This window comes from Panthera leo, chromosome F2 (genome assembly GCF_018350215.1).
Source record: "Panthera leo isolate Ple1 chromosome F2, P.leo_Ple1_pat1.1, whole genome shotgun sequence".
In the NCBI taxonomy this organism is placed as follows: domain Eukaryota; kingdom Metazoa; phylum Chordata; class Mammalia; order Carnivora; family Felidae; genus Panthera; species Panthera leo.
The window spans coordinates 67,167,266-67,181,471 of NC_056695.1; the positions used below are offsets into that span (position 1 = coordinate 67,167,266).

Consider the following 14,206-nt stretch of genomic DNA (forward strand, 5'->3'; position numbering starts at 1 on the left):
GGATAGCAGAGCACAGTTTGGGCTAGGATCCTAAATGAGCCAGGTTTTTTAAATTTTGTTTTTGTTTTTGATCCCCCTTAATTTAAGATGGCTGAGTTAGTAAAGCAGACTCTGGCCCAATTTACACTCTCATTTGCTGGTGAAGGAACAGAAAAATAAGAATGACCACATTACATTAATTACATGGCAAGAAAGTGTAGGCAAGAAAGTGTAGGGAGGGAAAAAGACCTTCCTTCGTGGTCCCACGTCCTGTGACTTGGGACCTGGAAATTAAACTGACAAAAGAGAGATCAACAAGAGAGAAGCAGTTTATTAACCCGTGAGTGCACATACCCATGCGAGAAACTAAGTGGTGAATGACTCAAAGCGTGCCTACAATTTGGGGTTTAATGTATTAACAAAGAATAATTTTGTAGAGAAGTGACAAAAGAAAAGGGGATTAGGCTTTCAGGGACAGCAGACTGCTAAGGTAAAAACGTAATGGAGGAAACGAATGGAAGATAAGGGTTCATTTAGTTAAGGTTTGCGGGTCACTGAAAGTCTGAGTTGCCCTCTTCTTGGTAAGGGAGAGGGAGGCACCTTTACAAATAGAAATTTATGTCCTGCCTTTTAAGCGAATGGGGGCAGTGAGGAGGGCGGGCAGGGATCTTAAAAAAAAAATTAAGCATCTGCTGTTTCTCTGCTAACTTCAGCTCAAAATTACCTTTGTGTCAAAGTGGCATGTTTTGGGGTGGCACATTCTGATCCCCTACAAAAACTTAAGTGTGGCTTCTTCCCTGAGGAGGAAAGAAGGGACTGCCTGAGTGTGCGGACCTCAAAGGCCAGAAACACAGACAGAGCACCGGGTTCTCGCCCTTAAATCACAAGTGGCCCTTGACATTCGCAAAGGGCGGCCGATGGGTGTCCTCAGTTCTGTCCAGTCGGGTAGAAGACACGGAAGGTGATGCGCAAGAGAGGAGAGGGATGCTTTCCTTGGCAGCGCCTACCACCCCCAGCTCATTGCCACGTCGCACGGCCGCAGCACAGAGCGCGCTCAGCGACGCTCCAGCAGGACCCCGGGCGGCCTTGCAGAGATTTTCCCTGGAAAATGCCATCCTCAGACCGGCCTCCGGGCGGGGTGGGGTAGGTCCGGCGGGCGGCGCCCTCTGCTCTCCTCCTGCCAAACAGCTCCGAACCACGTTTATGGGACGTTTAATGGGTTAGAACGAAGCGGCTAATAATTCCGCCCACGGAAGCAGGGAGTCCCTCGCAGAACCGACGCGGCCACCGCCTCCCGTGACGAAGCCACTCAGGCAGGAGGGCGCGGCTGCCGGAGAGCGCCTGCGCCGCCCGGTGGCGCCAAAGCCGCGAAGGTGGGCGGAAACCATGGCAACGCGGCGAGACGTTCGCTACGCCGCGCGTGATGACGGTGTGGGGAGCGCCCCTAACGCCGGATTATGACGCAGTCGGCGGCGCGGGCCCTGCGGTCTCGCGTGACCGCGGACGCAGCCTCCTGGCCTCCAAACAGCAGCAACGGCAGAGGCAGGCGGGCGAGGTCAAGATGGTGGCTCCGCGGGCGGGGGAGGCGTTGGAGGGAGGAGGAGCCAGACCTTAGCCGGCCGGAAACACAGACACCCAGAGGCCTCCCGGGAGCCTCCGCCGCCTGCTCCAGCTCGAGAGACGCGAGCGGGCGGCGGGGCAGGCGGTGAGACAGACCGGAGAGGAGGGAGGGCGGGGGCGGAGTCTCCCGCCTTAGCCCCCGCCCCTGGCCGTGCTCCCGGGCCCTGCCCCGCGCGGCCCTGCCCGGCTCGCCCAGCCCCGGTGTGGCAGCGGCTCATGGCGGCGGTGGGGCCCCCGCAGCAGCAGGTGCGGATGGCCCATCAGCAGGTCTGGGCGGCGCTCGAGGTGGCGCTCCGGGTGCCCTGCCTCTACATCATCGACGCCATCTTCAACTCCTACTACGATTCCAGCCAAAGCCGGTTCTGCATCGGGCTCCAGATCTTCCTCCGGCTTCTTGGTAAGCGGAACCGGGTAGCTTGCGTCCCAGGACGGCTGTGCGGGCCGAGACGTGCTGCAGGGAGCGGGCACCCGCGCGCAGTCAGTGGGTAGTGTGTGTCTGTGTGTTTGAGAACCAGTTTCTTTCCCAACAGAGGCATCTTTGCAGGCTGGGAGAGGGGAGGAGATGACACTTGTCTCAGAGTTGACAGCGGAGCAGTCCTCGTCAAGGGTCAGCCCTCCGTTCATTTTTGCACCCGAGGGTGGGGAGAAAGCATGGATGTGTGAGCATGCGGCTCTTTGCCTGCTGTTTCTCTTGGGGAATGAGTGCTGGCTTGCCGCGTCTCCTGCGACAGCCTTGGAAAAACAGCAACTCTGCCCCATCTCGCCGTGTGTGACCTTGGGCTTGCAGTGCCAAGGCCCGGGCCTCAGTTTCCCCCTCTCCAAAATACAGAGCACTCGTATGTTGTCACTTCTGTATCCCCGGGCCCACATGATCATGAAGTGTCTGCGGGAAATGACACCCAAACGAAGGAGACAGGGTTTCGAATGTCAAACCTTGAAACGATTACCAAAAATGCTCATGAAGACAGCGATACTTGTAACGAGTCTTAGCATTTTCCATGAATAGAGAAGGTATTGAAAATCGTTATAAAAGTGGCTAGAAAGTGAGGAGACTTTTCCGAGACTCCTGGAAATCACTGCCTTTGTTGTAAATGAATGGAGTGTTAACAATATCCTGTTTCATCCCCCGTCTTTACTTGCATTACCAGTGTGAGAAGCATTTATGCATAACATTTTTTTTAAAGCAGCTGAAACTTGGCAAATTTTGTTGATGAGGTAATTCTTGTGATCAGTTTTCAGTAGGCTTGCGATTTTGAAGTGTTGCTGATGAAGGGTTGATGATGAGGTCCTTATTACCGAGCCTTTCTGAATTAGGAACCATCTGTTGCTTGTTTATTCCTCCAAAGGGGGGGGGGGAGTGGTGTTGAGTTTTATTATTGGCAATAACATTTTACATTTGTTTGGTGCTTTATTTTTGTAAAGCATTTTCACTGTTTTTATCTAACCTAAACTTTACACATCCCTCAGAGGTGGATGGTGCTAATCGCATTTTTTAAATGAGGTAACTGAGGGCCATAGAGACTAAGTGTTTTTGATTTTGATACATAGCAGTAAGTGGTTGCCAGAGCTTGGGCTGAAAAATCTTCTGACATCCAGGGTGGTTCACTTTTCTCCTCTATACAGCTGCTATCCAGATACAGAATGGTATAGTAGTGATCATATGTTAGATCTAAAACTAGCAGATGGGACAGTGATGCTCTTTAGCACAAGACTTCTCAGTAACCCACCAGCTACTTGATCCCAGTCATTGCTGCTTACCATTACAAAAGTGTAATGCCCTCATTATATGTGGCAAAAAGGGAGCTGTGTGATTTCGCAGTGTATATAATATGGAATCATCATGTTCTACACCTGAAACTAATGTGTTATATGTCAGTTATACCTCAGCTTCAAAAAGAGCATTGAGTGGTTTTAATGGTTTATGCTCAACATATTTTGCTTCATTTTGGTACTCGTAGATAAAAGTGATTTCAGTTAAAGTGAAATTCGTAAGGGGGGCCTGTTGGGATGGCATTTTATTTCTGCCAGTTAGAAGCCATTCATCAAGATCATAGATTAATAGGCTCTTACTTAACTCAGTATAGTTACTTAGGGGTTCCAGCTGAGCCTGATCAACTACCAGCCCTCTTTCCCTGCCATACCCACCCACATTAGTTAGGGATATGCATGCGGGCAAGATCTGTGCCGTTTTTTGGCATCAAGAGACTGAGAAGTGAGAAGAATTACCATTTTTGTTCCTCAACCCCATAGGATGAGAGAGAGCTTGCTAGAGAGAGAACAGAAGCTAACAGACTTCCAAGGAGCTTTATCAATTTTGGGATAACCCAAGTGCTGCTTTGGAAACTCACCGAATATAACTACAGGGATGACTTTCGTCACTTCTGTTTTAAGAGGAGGTCATGGTGGAGCAAAAAAAAAAAAAAAAAAAAGGCCACAAGAACCAAAAAACAAAACAGCTGTGTTTGAGGGGATTCATGTATTCTTTGGCAAATGGTGTAGCCACTGCCTTGAATGTTCTTTTGACCTGCAACTTCGTATCCTTTTGAGAAGCCCTTTGAGACCAGGTGCTTAAATGCAGTGCTCTTGAGAGTTGAGCTTTAGGCTAAGGAGCTTTAAGGAAAAGGGAGTATTTTCCTTAATTAAATCATGTGTACTTTAAGAACCCTGAACAGTAATTTTGGTATTTTCTTTGTAACCCATGCGTATTTTTATGGTAAATCATGGAAGCTGTATTTGGCAAGTTAAAGAATGTGACCTCAGGCAAGTGATTTAACTGCGCTATGCCTCCCTTTTCTTAACGTTTTTAAAGATGGGCAGTGATGGTCTGTCTCAGGATGTTAAGGATGGTAAGTGAGTTAGGATGTAAGCTCTAAGAACAGTACCTGGACCTAGGAAAGGCTATCTAAGTGTTAGCTATTAATAAGCTTGATAGCTTTAAAAAAAAAATAATGCTTCAGTTAAGACCATACTGTTAGATATTTTGGTCTTTTGAAGGCCTCAGTGAAATTTTGGTGCTTTGTACCCACAATTTTTTGTTCACACTTTGTAAGAAATACAACATATTTTCCACATCTATCACCTGGACTGCTACTTACGTTATACCAGTGTAATTTGCTAATTTTTCATACTTGTGAGAATGATAAAATTCTTTTTTTTAAAAAATGTTTGTTTGTTTATTTATTTTTTAGAGAGAGAGAATCCTCAAGCAGGCTCAGCACTGTCAGCGCAGAGCCCAACATGGGGCTCTATCTCACAAACTGTGAGATCATGACCTGAGCTGAAATCAAAAGTCGGACGCTTAACCGACTGAACCACTCAGGCACCCCAGAATGATAAAATTCTTAAAAACTGGTTTTGTTGCTAAAGATTTACCCTGAATGAAAACAAATGTCTTCAATTTTTGAGGCCCATTCAATGAGGCAGCTTATGTTGTTACTGAAAGTGACAGATTTGTGTGTAAAAGCCACCAGAGGATAGTTGAAATTAATTGTTCTATCTAGTTGTTTCTTTTTTTTTAATAATCATTGACCTCTCAATACTACTGTCTGTAAATCTCAAAACTTGTCAAATCTCATATTTTTCTTTAAAATGGAATTGTAAACATGGAAATCTATTCTCTAGGAAGCATTACCAATTTTATATCTGGTCTCTGAAAAATTGACTCCTCTCCTACAAACAGGTACCACCACTGCACTTGCATTTGGTATCCAACTAATACAAGAATTTCAGCAGATTAGAATATAAAGCATCTCATTTTGGAGATGCAAAAAATACGAATCACAGCATATGGAGTATTTAAGAATATTAAGCTATTCTTAGGAGGTGTCAAATGCTAAATGAAATGCAACCCAGTGCGGCATAATGCTGAATTAGCAAATCTAAATCCAAGGCAGAAAACGCAAGCAGACGAGTTTGATAGTATTACTCATGTAATGATAATTCATTGAAGTAGAAAGGCCTTTCTAAACACAAGGAAACCCAGAAGTTACAAGGAAAAAATGGATAAATTTGAGTGCATAAAAATGGAAGACTTTTTTTGTGACAAAACTCTTTTTTAAAAAATTCTTAAAAATGACAAACTGAGGGGAAAGTATTCACACTGTATAAGATTGAATAAAAGTTTTACTTTTAAGAAAAGACTTACTTAAAGAGAAACTTAAACTCCCAGAGAAGAATGGGCCCAAGATAAAGTAGTTTCCAATAAATGCAATGCAGATGGTCAGTAAGCAAAAACAAAAAACAAAAACTCAGCCTCATTTACAGTTAAAGAAATGCAGGCAACAAGATTTCAGTTACCAGACTGGTGAAGAGTTCAGCATTCAAATAAAAGTTAGACTATATACAAAGTTCAAATAAAGTTACACAGCTTTGGTATGCTGTCACTTCTGTGTAAAGCCATTTGGTTCTATCTCTTGAAATCCATCATCCATCTTTTGACTCAACAATTCCAATTCTAAGAATTTGACCTGATGATATAATTGTACTTGTGCAAGACTATGGGAAAGGATTTTCATGGCAGCATTGTTGGTAATAACAAATTGTTGATCTAAATACCTATTAGATATCTAACTTAGGTAATCTAAATATCTAAAAGGAATCTGTTCTTTATATTAGGTTTAGACATAAAATGAAGTTTTTGAAAAGAATGAGGTAGGTATTTTTGGTGGTATAGAAAGAACTCAGAAAACCTTTGAAGTGAAAAAACAGTGAAGCAATAGTACTTTTGACACCATAGGGATAGACTGGGGATTTTCAACAGCAACCCTATTGATGTTTTGGACTGGATAATTCTTGTGGGGGGGCGGGGCATTGGGGAGGGTTGCTGTTCTGTGAATTATAGGATTTTCAGCAGCATCCTTGTCCTGTTCCCATTACATACCCATTAGCATCCCTCTTCCTCCTTTTGTGACTGCTAAAAATGTCTCCAGACATTTAGATATTACCAAATGCTGGGTGTGGGTGTGGGGAAGTGGGGTTGGGGCAAAATCTGATCCTAGCTGAGAATCACTGAGATAGATAAATAGACCAGTAGCACAGAATAGAAACCCCAGAAACAGAGCATCCATGTATATAGAGAAACTTGATGTGTTTCAGAGGTAGAATTGAAGTATGTACATTGAGGTAAATACAGACTATTCAGGTAGTGGTCATTTAGTTACATGGAAAAAATTACACTGGGTCCATACCTCACATCAATATATAAATAGTTTTAGGTGGATTAATACCTAAATGTGAAAAGCAAAACTTTAAAAATTTGTAGAAGAAAATATAGGAGAATATAGAGTTTTTTTAACCTTTGAGTAAGGGAGAAATTCTTTAAAAATGTATGAAAGTAAATGTATAAAAAAAGATTGGTAAATCCAACAATATTAAAATTAAAAACCTCTGTCAATCAAAAGGCAGCAGCAGAAATGTGAAAAGATCAGCCACATACCTGCAGAAGATATTTGCATTACAGATAACTGGTAAAGAATTTGTAGCCAGAATATTTTTAAATGTCTACAATTCAAGGAGGAAAAACCGCTCCATAGATAAATGGTCAAAAGATAAATTGGCAATTCACAGAGAAAGAAACATGGGCAATAAATCGGAAGATGCCCTCTTTGATAAGTAATCAGAAATGCAATTTTTAAAAAAGATAATAAAAACTCCACTATTACAATGACATCCTGTTTGGATAAGAAGCAAAAAGAATGAGTTCGTGAATGTGTGTTTGCTTATGCAAAACTTTGTTTACTCTTCATTTTATACCCATACCTTTTGACTTTAAAAAAATTATATTCACATTTCTTTTTAATAAAAACGTTAAAAATCTTAGTTTAGAAGCAAAAATTTAGTTTTCTTATTAATAAAAGACTTAGAATACCCTTTTAAACCCCAAATGAGAATTCTGTAGAAATACTTTCTTTATGCTCTCGTTTATTTATCAAGTATACCTACAGATTAACATTTCAAGATATTTTATTTACTTGGTCTACATTTTATTGCTTGGGACTCTCTTTGGATTACGGTAATCATAACATTTCTGTGTTGTTCATTCTTTACTTTGTTAGGCATTTAAATGTTTTTCCATAGTTTTCTTTAGATTGTGTTTAAAAGATATTTAAAGATATATGGAGAGTTATAAATGTTATGTCTTATTTCCTTCCAGTTTTTAGTCCTCAGTTTCTAGACAGGGTTAAAGGTATGAATGGACTTTACACATAAAGGGGTTAAACGCTTTGTTGTGCGCCATGCATGGCAGTGTTTGTTTTGTTTGCTTATTTTGGTAATCAAGTTGAAAAGGCCCTGAACTCTTTCATGAATAGAGTTTGTGTGTATCTTCCAAGCTCCTGAATTGATTTTGATACTTGGCTCTTTTCCTACTGTGAGAACTTCGGTGGAACTCTAATCACTGGGTACTGAGATCCCTGATCTCCAGTGTCCAAGGTGATTTTTCTTCATAAAGTAGCATTTATATATAGTCTTGATTGCTTCTTCAGGTTACTCTCAAATCCTAATGAGAAATCTACCCCTGCGCTTAATTTTCTTAGCCTTCAGGATAAATACCGAGAGTTTTATGTCTGAAGTTGTAAAAATGCAACAAACTTTGGTATTATTTCAATGTTAAAAGGCCATAAGAGGGAATGTTACTGAGAGACTTGTTACTTGGCACGTGGGCTTTTTCTGTGAGATGAGAGCTGATTTTTCCTACATTCCATACATAGGAACATGAGCATAAAAGAAAACTGTAAGAACCTTACATGCAAACTTTGGGTGGGAATTAAAATAATTTTAAACTATTCTGGAAATGTTTTGTCATTATTGTATCCTGGAGTATAATTTTATCACGAAAAGTAACAGTTTCTTACTGTTACTTGCTGGGGCGCATCCAGACCTGGAGTATAGTCTCGCTACGTTGGCCATCATCTCCCCCTTTTTTCCTTTGATACATTTGCATGAAGCAAAATAGCACTTTTTCTACCGAAATATTTGTAAAAATCCAGTCATTCCTTCATTTGTGTATAAAAATAAGCTTTAAGGAAAAGAGCTGTTAGAATAAAAAGGACTGGTTTATAAATTACAACAGAGTTCAAGGTTATTCACAGGTAAAGATTAATTTACCATTTTGTGGATAGCAAGTTGACAAAAATAATTTATAGTCCCTGTTTGGCTTTCTCCATTTTAAGTGGCATAAAATAGGACTGAAGTTATTTGGGTTTTATTTTGACTTATTTTAGGAGGTTAGGTTAAGTTTTGTCTCAGGAAAAATACCTTTTTTTTTTTTTTTTCACATAGAAAAAGTAAGATTACACATAGTGGGTGAGTAAATTCTGTTTCCTGTACCGTACATGAAAAAAGTTTCTAATCCAACCCCCCCAAAAACCCATTTTCTAGTGAAAGGGCCTGTTCCCACCTGTCAGCTCTTTGGGAGATTATCAGTGACCACTTGCTCCAGGAATTAGGTGGTTCTTGTGCAGACATGTATGTGTCTTTCAGGTGATTGTGCCCTTTTCTCCTTTTCACGAATAATCTGACACGTGGGCACAGGATGAATTTTAAGTTCATAGGCAAAGCCATCATTGAGAACTAGCCCTTGCTTTTTTACATGCAATAGACTGTAAAATGCCTCCATTGTAATATGCAGTGTCTTTCTTGATTACGTGTTGAAATAAGGTGGGTAGGTGATGTTTTTGGCGTTTGCCACTTTTTCTGTACTCCAAGCTCTGGTTTCTCAGTTTTGTCTTACCTTTCCATAGGTTTCAGTTTCCAGGTGGGCTGTATTTTGCGCTTGCCTTTACAAATACAATCTAGAACGCAGCAGAAATCTTTCCCCAATGTGACTTCAATGAACAATGAAATAATTGTATTTATTTTCTGCAGAATATTTTAGGATCCATAGATGTGCAAGGTAGGAACCTTGCTTGCTCTCAAGAATACATTGTATAGCAGGGTAGATGACCTACTCAGATAACTACAAGCTACAACGTCAGGTAGTATATGAGTATTGGGCGTTTGCCCAAGTTCTGTGGGTAAGTTGAGAGATCAGTCACTACCAGAGAAAATGGGTCGATTGGATGGGTAGGATTCAAACAGTCAGGGATTTGGGAAGCCCATCATACCAAGCAAAGAGAAGAATGTAAACATAGCTGCAGTTGTGGCAGAGAAAGGGGTACGTTTGAGAAAGAAGTCTGCAGTGGTGGTCTGTGCGTGTTGGGAGGAGCGCTACTCTAAAGCACGTTGGGTCCTTGGATGTCTGGACAAGGAATGTAGATCTCACTTGATAGCGATTTCAAGAGCCACTGCTCTGGAGCATAGAAATGAAGAAAGGCAGTTTGGTGATGGACTGGATAGGTTTGGACAAGAGCTTTCAGGCACCAGCTAACAGGCTGGTGTCGCTGAGTAAAGGGACATAATAGGTGTTAGCAGAATTGGCAAATAACTGTCAAAGTTGGAGGATGTGGGGCTAGAGGCGCCATTAAGAGAATAATGGTACGTGTAACTGAAATTGGAAATTGCAAGAACTATTTGAAGTGAGTTAGGTTTTAGAAATTTTGAGTGTTTCAGTTGTAAGGTAGAGGTGGAACTAGGTGAATATTTGGATATTGTTTCCATCGTTGAAACCTTGGGCAATAATGTTTATTGTGATCTCACTTAAATGTGTCAGAGTTGGGGTGCCCGGGTGGCTCAGTCTGTTGAGCGTGTAACTTTGGCTCAGGTCATGACCTCACTGCTCCTGAGTTCGAGCCCCACATCGGGCTCTGTGCTGACAGCTCGGAGCCTGAAGCCTGCTTCAGATTCTGTCTCCGTCTCTCTGCCCCTCCCCTGCTCATGCTCTGTCTCTCTCAAATATAAAAAAAAAAAAACATTAAAAAAATTAAAAAAAAGAACTTGTCAGAGCACAAAGAAAGATGATCCTGGATGCATGTCACACTGTATATTGGTTACGTACAGAGTGTGGGGAGAGGGCTTTATTACCATTTTAAAAAAATGTTTGAGAGTGAGCACGAGCAAAGGGAGGGACAGAGAGAGAATCCCGAGAAAATCGGTATACTGATAGTGCAGAGCCTGATGTGGGGCTCAATCTCATGAACCATGAAAACATGACCTGAGCTGAAGTCAACAGTTGGATGCTCAACCAACTGAGCCACCCAGGCGCCCCTTATTACCAGTTTTTAAAACATGTTTTGGTTTTCTAAATGTTACTTCTGTAATTTAGAGAATAAAAAGGGTTGACTATTTGTAGTAAAAGATACAGTAATTACAGGAAAAAAGAGAACTTTGGAGGATGTTTCTGAAATCTGCAGGAAAGTATGTAGAAAAAAAAAACACCCTGATTTTGGACCCATGGGAGAATGCAGATTTAAGGAGCAGGAAAAATAAAAGCCAGCAGGAGTTCACTGTTTGAGGAAAAGGAGGCCTTAGGTGTAAGTATAAAAGTTAAACTTGATTTCCTAAATGTGACTTTTAAGAAAAAGGAATCTAAGGTTTAATAGGCAAATATTTGGATTTTGATTATTTTTAATCCTTAATGTTTTTTTAAAGTAATGGAATTGTTTTAAATATTTTTAGTGATTATGAAATTATAAAGGATATGTTCTTTCAAGATTTTAAAACATTAAAATGTATGTATCACTACAAACTGATCTTGAAGATAATTTTGGGGTCTGGACATACAGTACTACTGGAATTACTTTGGGAATTAGAACATAAAGGAGTAAGATTTTTTTAAATATTGTTTGGTCTGTTCTGTTGAACTCTGACTTTACAAAACCCTTATTGGCCTTTAAACCTAAATTGTCTTGAGGCTTAGTTAAGTTCGTAACTTTGAAAATATTCATATTTCCTGAGTAAGGGGAGAATGGCATAATTATTAGTAGAAAAACATTCTTAAAAATGTTGTGTTCAAATGACCTGTTCTTTCTTTTTTTCTTTTTTTCTCCTGTTTAGGTATATTTGTATCCAGTATTGTTCTGATCTTGTCACAACGATCACTTTTCAAGTTTTACATGTACAGTTCGGCCTTTCTATTAGCTGCAACTTCAGTGTTGGTAAATTATTATGCTTCTTTGCACATCGACTTCTATGGTGCCTACAACACGTCAGCTTTTGGAATTGAGCTGCTTCCTCGCAAAGGGCCCTCACTGTGGATGGCACTCATCGTTCTCCAGCTGACCTTGGGAATTGGATATATTACACTACTGCAGATCCATTCCATCTATTCACAATTAATTATTTTGGATCTCCTAGTTCCTGTAATAGGCCTGATCACAGAGCTGCCATTACACATCCGAGAGACTTTAGTTTTTACTTCTTCCTTGATTCTCACGTTAAACACAGTGCTTGTCTTGGTGGTGAAACTTAAGTGGTTTTATTATTCTACACGATACGTTTATCTTTTAGTGAGGCACATGTATCGAATTTATGGATTACAGTTATTAATGGAGGACACATGGAAGAGGATTCGTTTTCCAGATATACTGAGAGTCTTCTGGCTAACAAGAATCACAGCTCAGGCTACGGTGTTGATGTACATCTTAAGGATGGCAAACGAAACTGATTCCTTCTTCATTTCTTGGGATGATTTCTGGGACCTCATTTGCAATCTTATAATTAGTGGATGTGATTCTACACTAACTGTACTGGGCATGAGTGCTGTGATTTCCTCAATAGCCCATTACTTGGGCCTTGGAATATTGGCTTTCATTGGATCCACCGAAGAGGATGACAGGCGACTTGGCTTCGTAGCACCTGTTTTATTTTTTATTTTGGCTCTTCAGACTGGTTTAAGTGGGCTGAGACCAGAAGAGAGACTTATTCGCTTAAGTAGAAACATGTGCCTTTTATTAACTGCAGTCCTGCATTTCATCCATGGGATGACAGACCCTGTATTAATGTCTCTCAGTGCCTCTCACGTGTCATCTTTTCGTAGACATTTTCCCGTGCTCTTTGTCTCAGCTTGCCTGTTTATTCTTCCCGTTTTACTCAGTTACGTGCTTTGGCATCACTATGCGCTCAATACGTGGTTGTTTGCAGTTACAGCCTTTTGTGTGGAACTCTGCTTAAAAGTAATTGTTTCTCTCACTGTTTATACATTATTCATGATTGACGGCTACTATAATGTCCTTTGGGAAAAGCTTGATGATTATGTCTACTATGTTCGTTCCACAGGCAATATTATTGAATTTATATTTGGAGTAGTAATGTTTGGAAATGGGGCTTACACTATGATGTTTGAGTCAGGAAGTAAAATTCGGGCTTGTATGATGTGTCTACATGCATATTTTAACATCTACTTACAAGCGAAAAATGGCTGGAAGACATTCATGAATCGTAGGACTGCTGTTAAGAAAATTAATTCACTTCCTGAAATAAAAGGGAGCCGCTTACAAGAGATAGACGATGTATGTGCAATCTGCTATCATGAGTTTACGACATCTGCTCGCATCACGCCATGTAATCATTATTTCCATGCACTTTGCCTTCGGAAATGGCTGTACATTCAAGATACTTGTCCAATGTGCCATCAAAAAGTGTACATCGAAGATGACATCAAGGATAACTCAAATGTCTCTAACAACAATGGATTTATTGCACCGAATGAAAATCCAGAGGAAGCTATAAGGGAAGCTGCTGCCGAATCTGACAGGGAATTGAACGAAGATGACAGTACAGATTGTGACGATGATGTTCAAAGAGAGAGAAATGGAGTGATTCAGCAACACACAGGCCCTGCGGCTGAAGAATTTATTAATGATGATACTGACTGATTAAAATAGCATTTGCTAATCATTGAGGTATTTGTTTAAAATTCAGTTCATCCAAAATGGAGTAATATGCTTCACTTCAGTGTGTAACCAAGCACAAAAACAGTATCCATGTTGAATCTGTGAATGGTTTTCCGTTTACTGTGATGTGCTACTGTAAATATACCTCTTTAATTACTTCTGGTCTCTTTGGTGACCTATTTAAATTTGTGTACATTGTTGTACATAGAATAAAATGTTTTCACGTTTTTATGACAAAATTTGAACAACTAGCTTTTTAATAGATGTAATGATAATACAGTGCATCAACTGTGCCAAAGATTCCTCAATGAAAGCATATGAAAGTATCTAACCGTGGACCTTAGTTTTTCTTTAAAACGGATGGGAAGAATGAAAATGCAAATCAGAGGAAACCACATTACGTGAAAGAAATAAAATAATTTGGATCAGAGGATAAAAGCTATACCTAGGGTATTTTAAAACAAAGGCAAAACAGGCTGCCGGAAGAGACTTTCTTGAAATTTGAGAGCAGCCCCTTGTGGAGCTGGGGTGGAAAGTCATGATTCAGAGATTGTGTAAGAGTTGAGAAACAGGCTTATCTCAACTAAACTTTGGGATATAAACCAGAATGTGCTGCTTGTTTAATTTTGATGTAAAAAAACAAAACAAAACAAAAACCCAGTATGCTTATTGGCCATTCTGTGTTTGCAGCGTTGACATAAAATTGTCCTTTCAGACTTTGGAAGAGATTACAAAATGAAATATTTGGGAGTTTTCATTGATGTAAACTAAGACATTAATTGACATTAAAAATTTTTTGATCTGACTTTATGGATTAAAAATGAGGGGGATGGTGTGCA

The 14,206-nt window shown here is 40.5% G+C and overlaps 1 protein-coding gene across 1 annotated transcript; it reads left to right on the forward strand.

The window, feature by feature from the left end:
• The first annotated feature begins 1,428 nt into the window (after window positions 1-1,428).
• Window positions 1,429-14,172, forward strand: RNF139 (ring finger protein 139). The gene is made up of 2 exons (XM_042924295.1): window positions 1,429-1,996; window positions 11,530-14,172. The coding sequence occupies exons 1-2, from the start codon at window positions 1,816-1,818 to the stop codon at window positions 13,347-13,349; spliced, it is 2,001 nt and encodes a 666-aa protein (XP_042780229.1). The 5' UTR covers window positions 1,429-1,815; the 3' UTR covers window positions 13,350-14,172.
• Window positions 14,173-14,206: the final 34 nt, after the last annotated feature.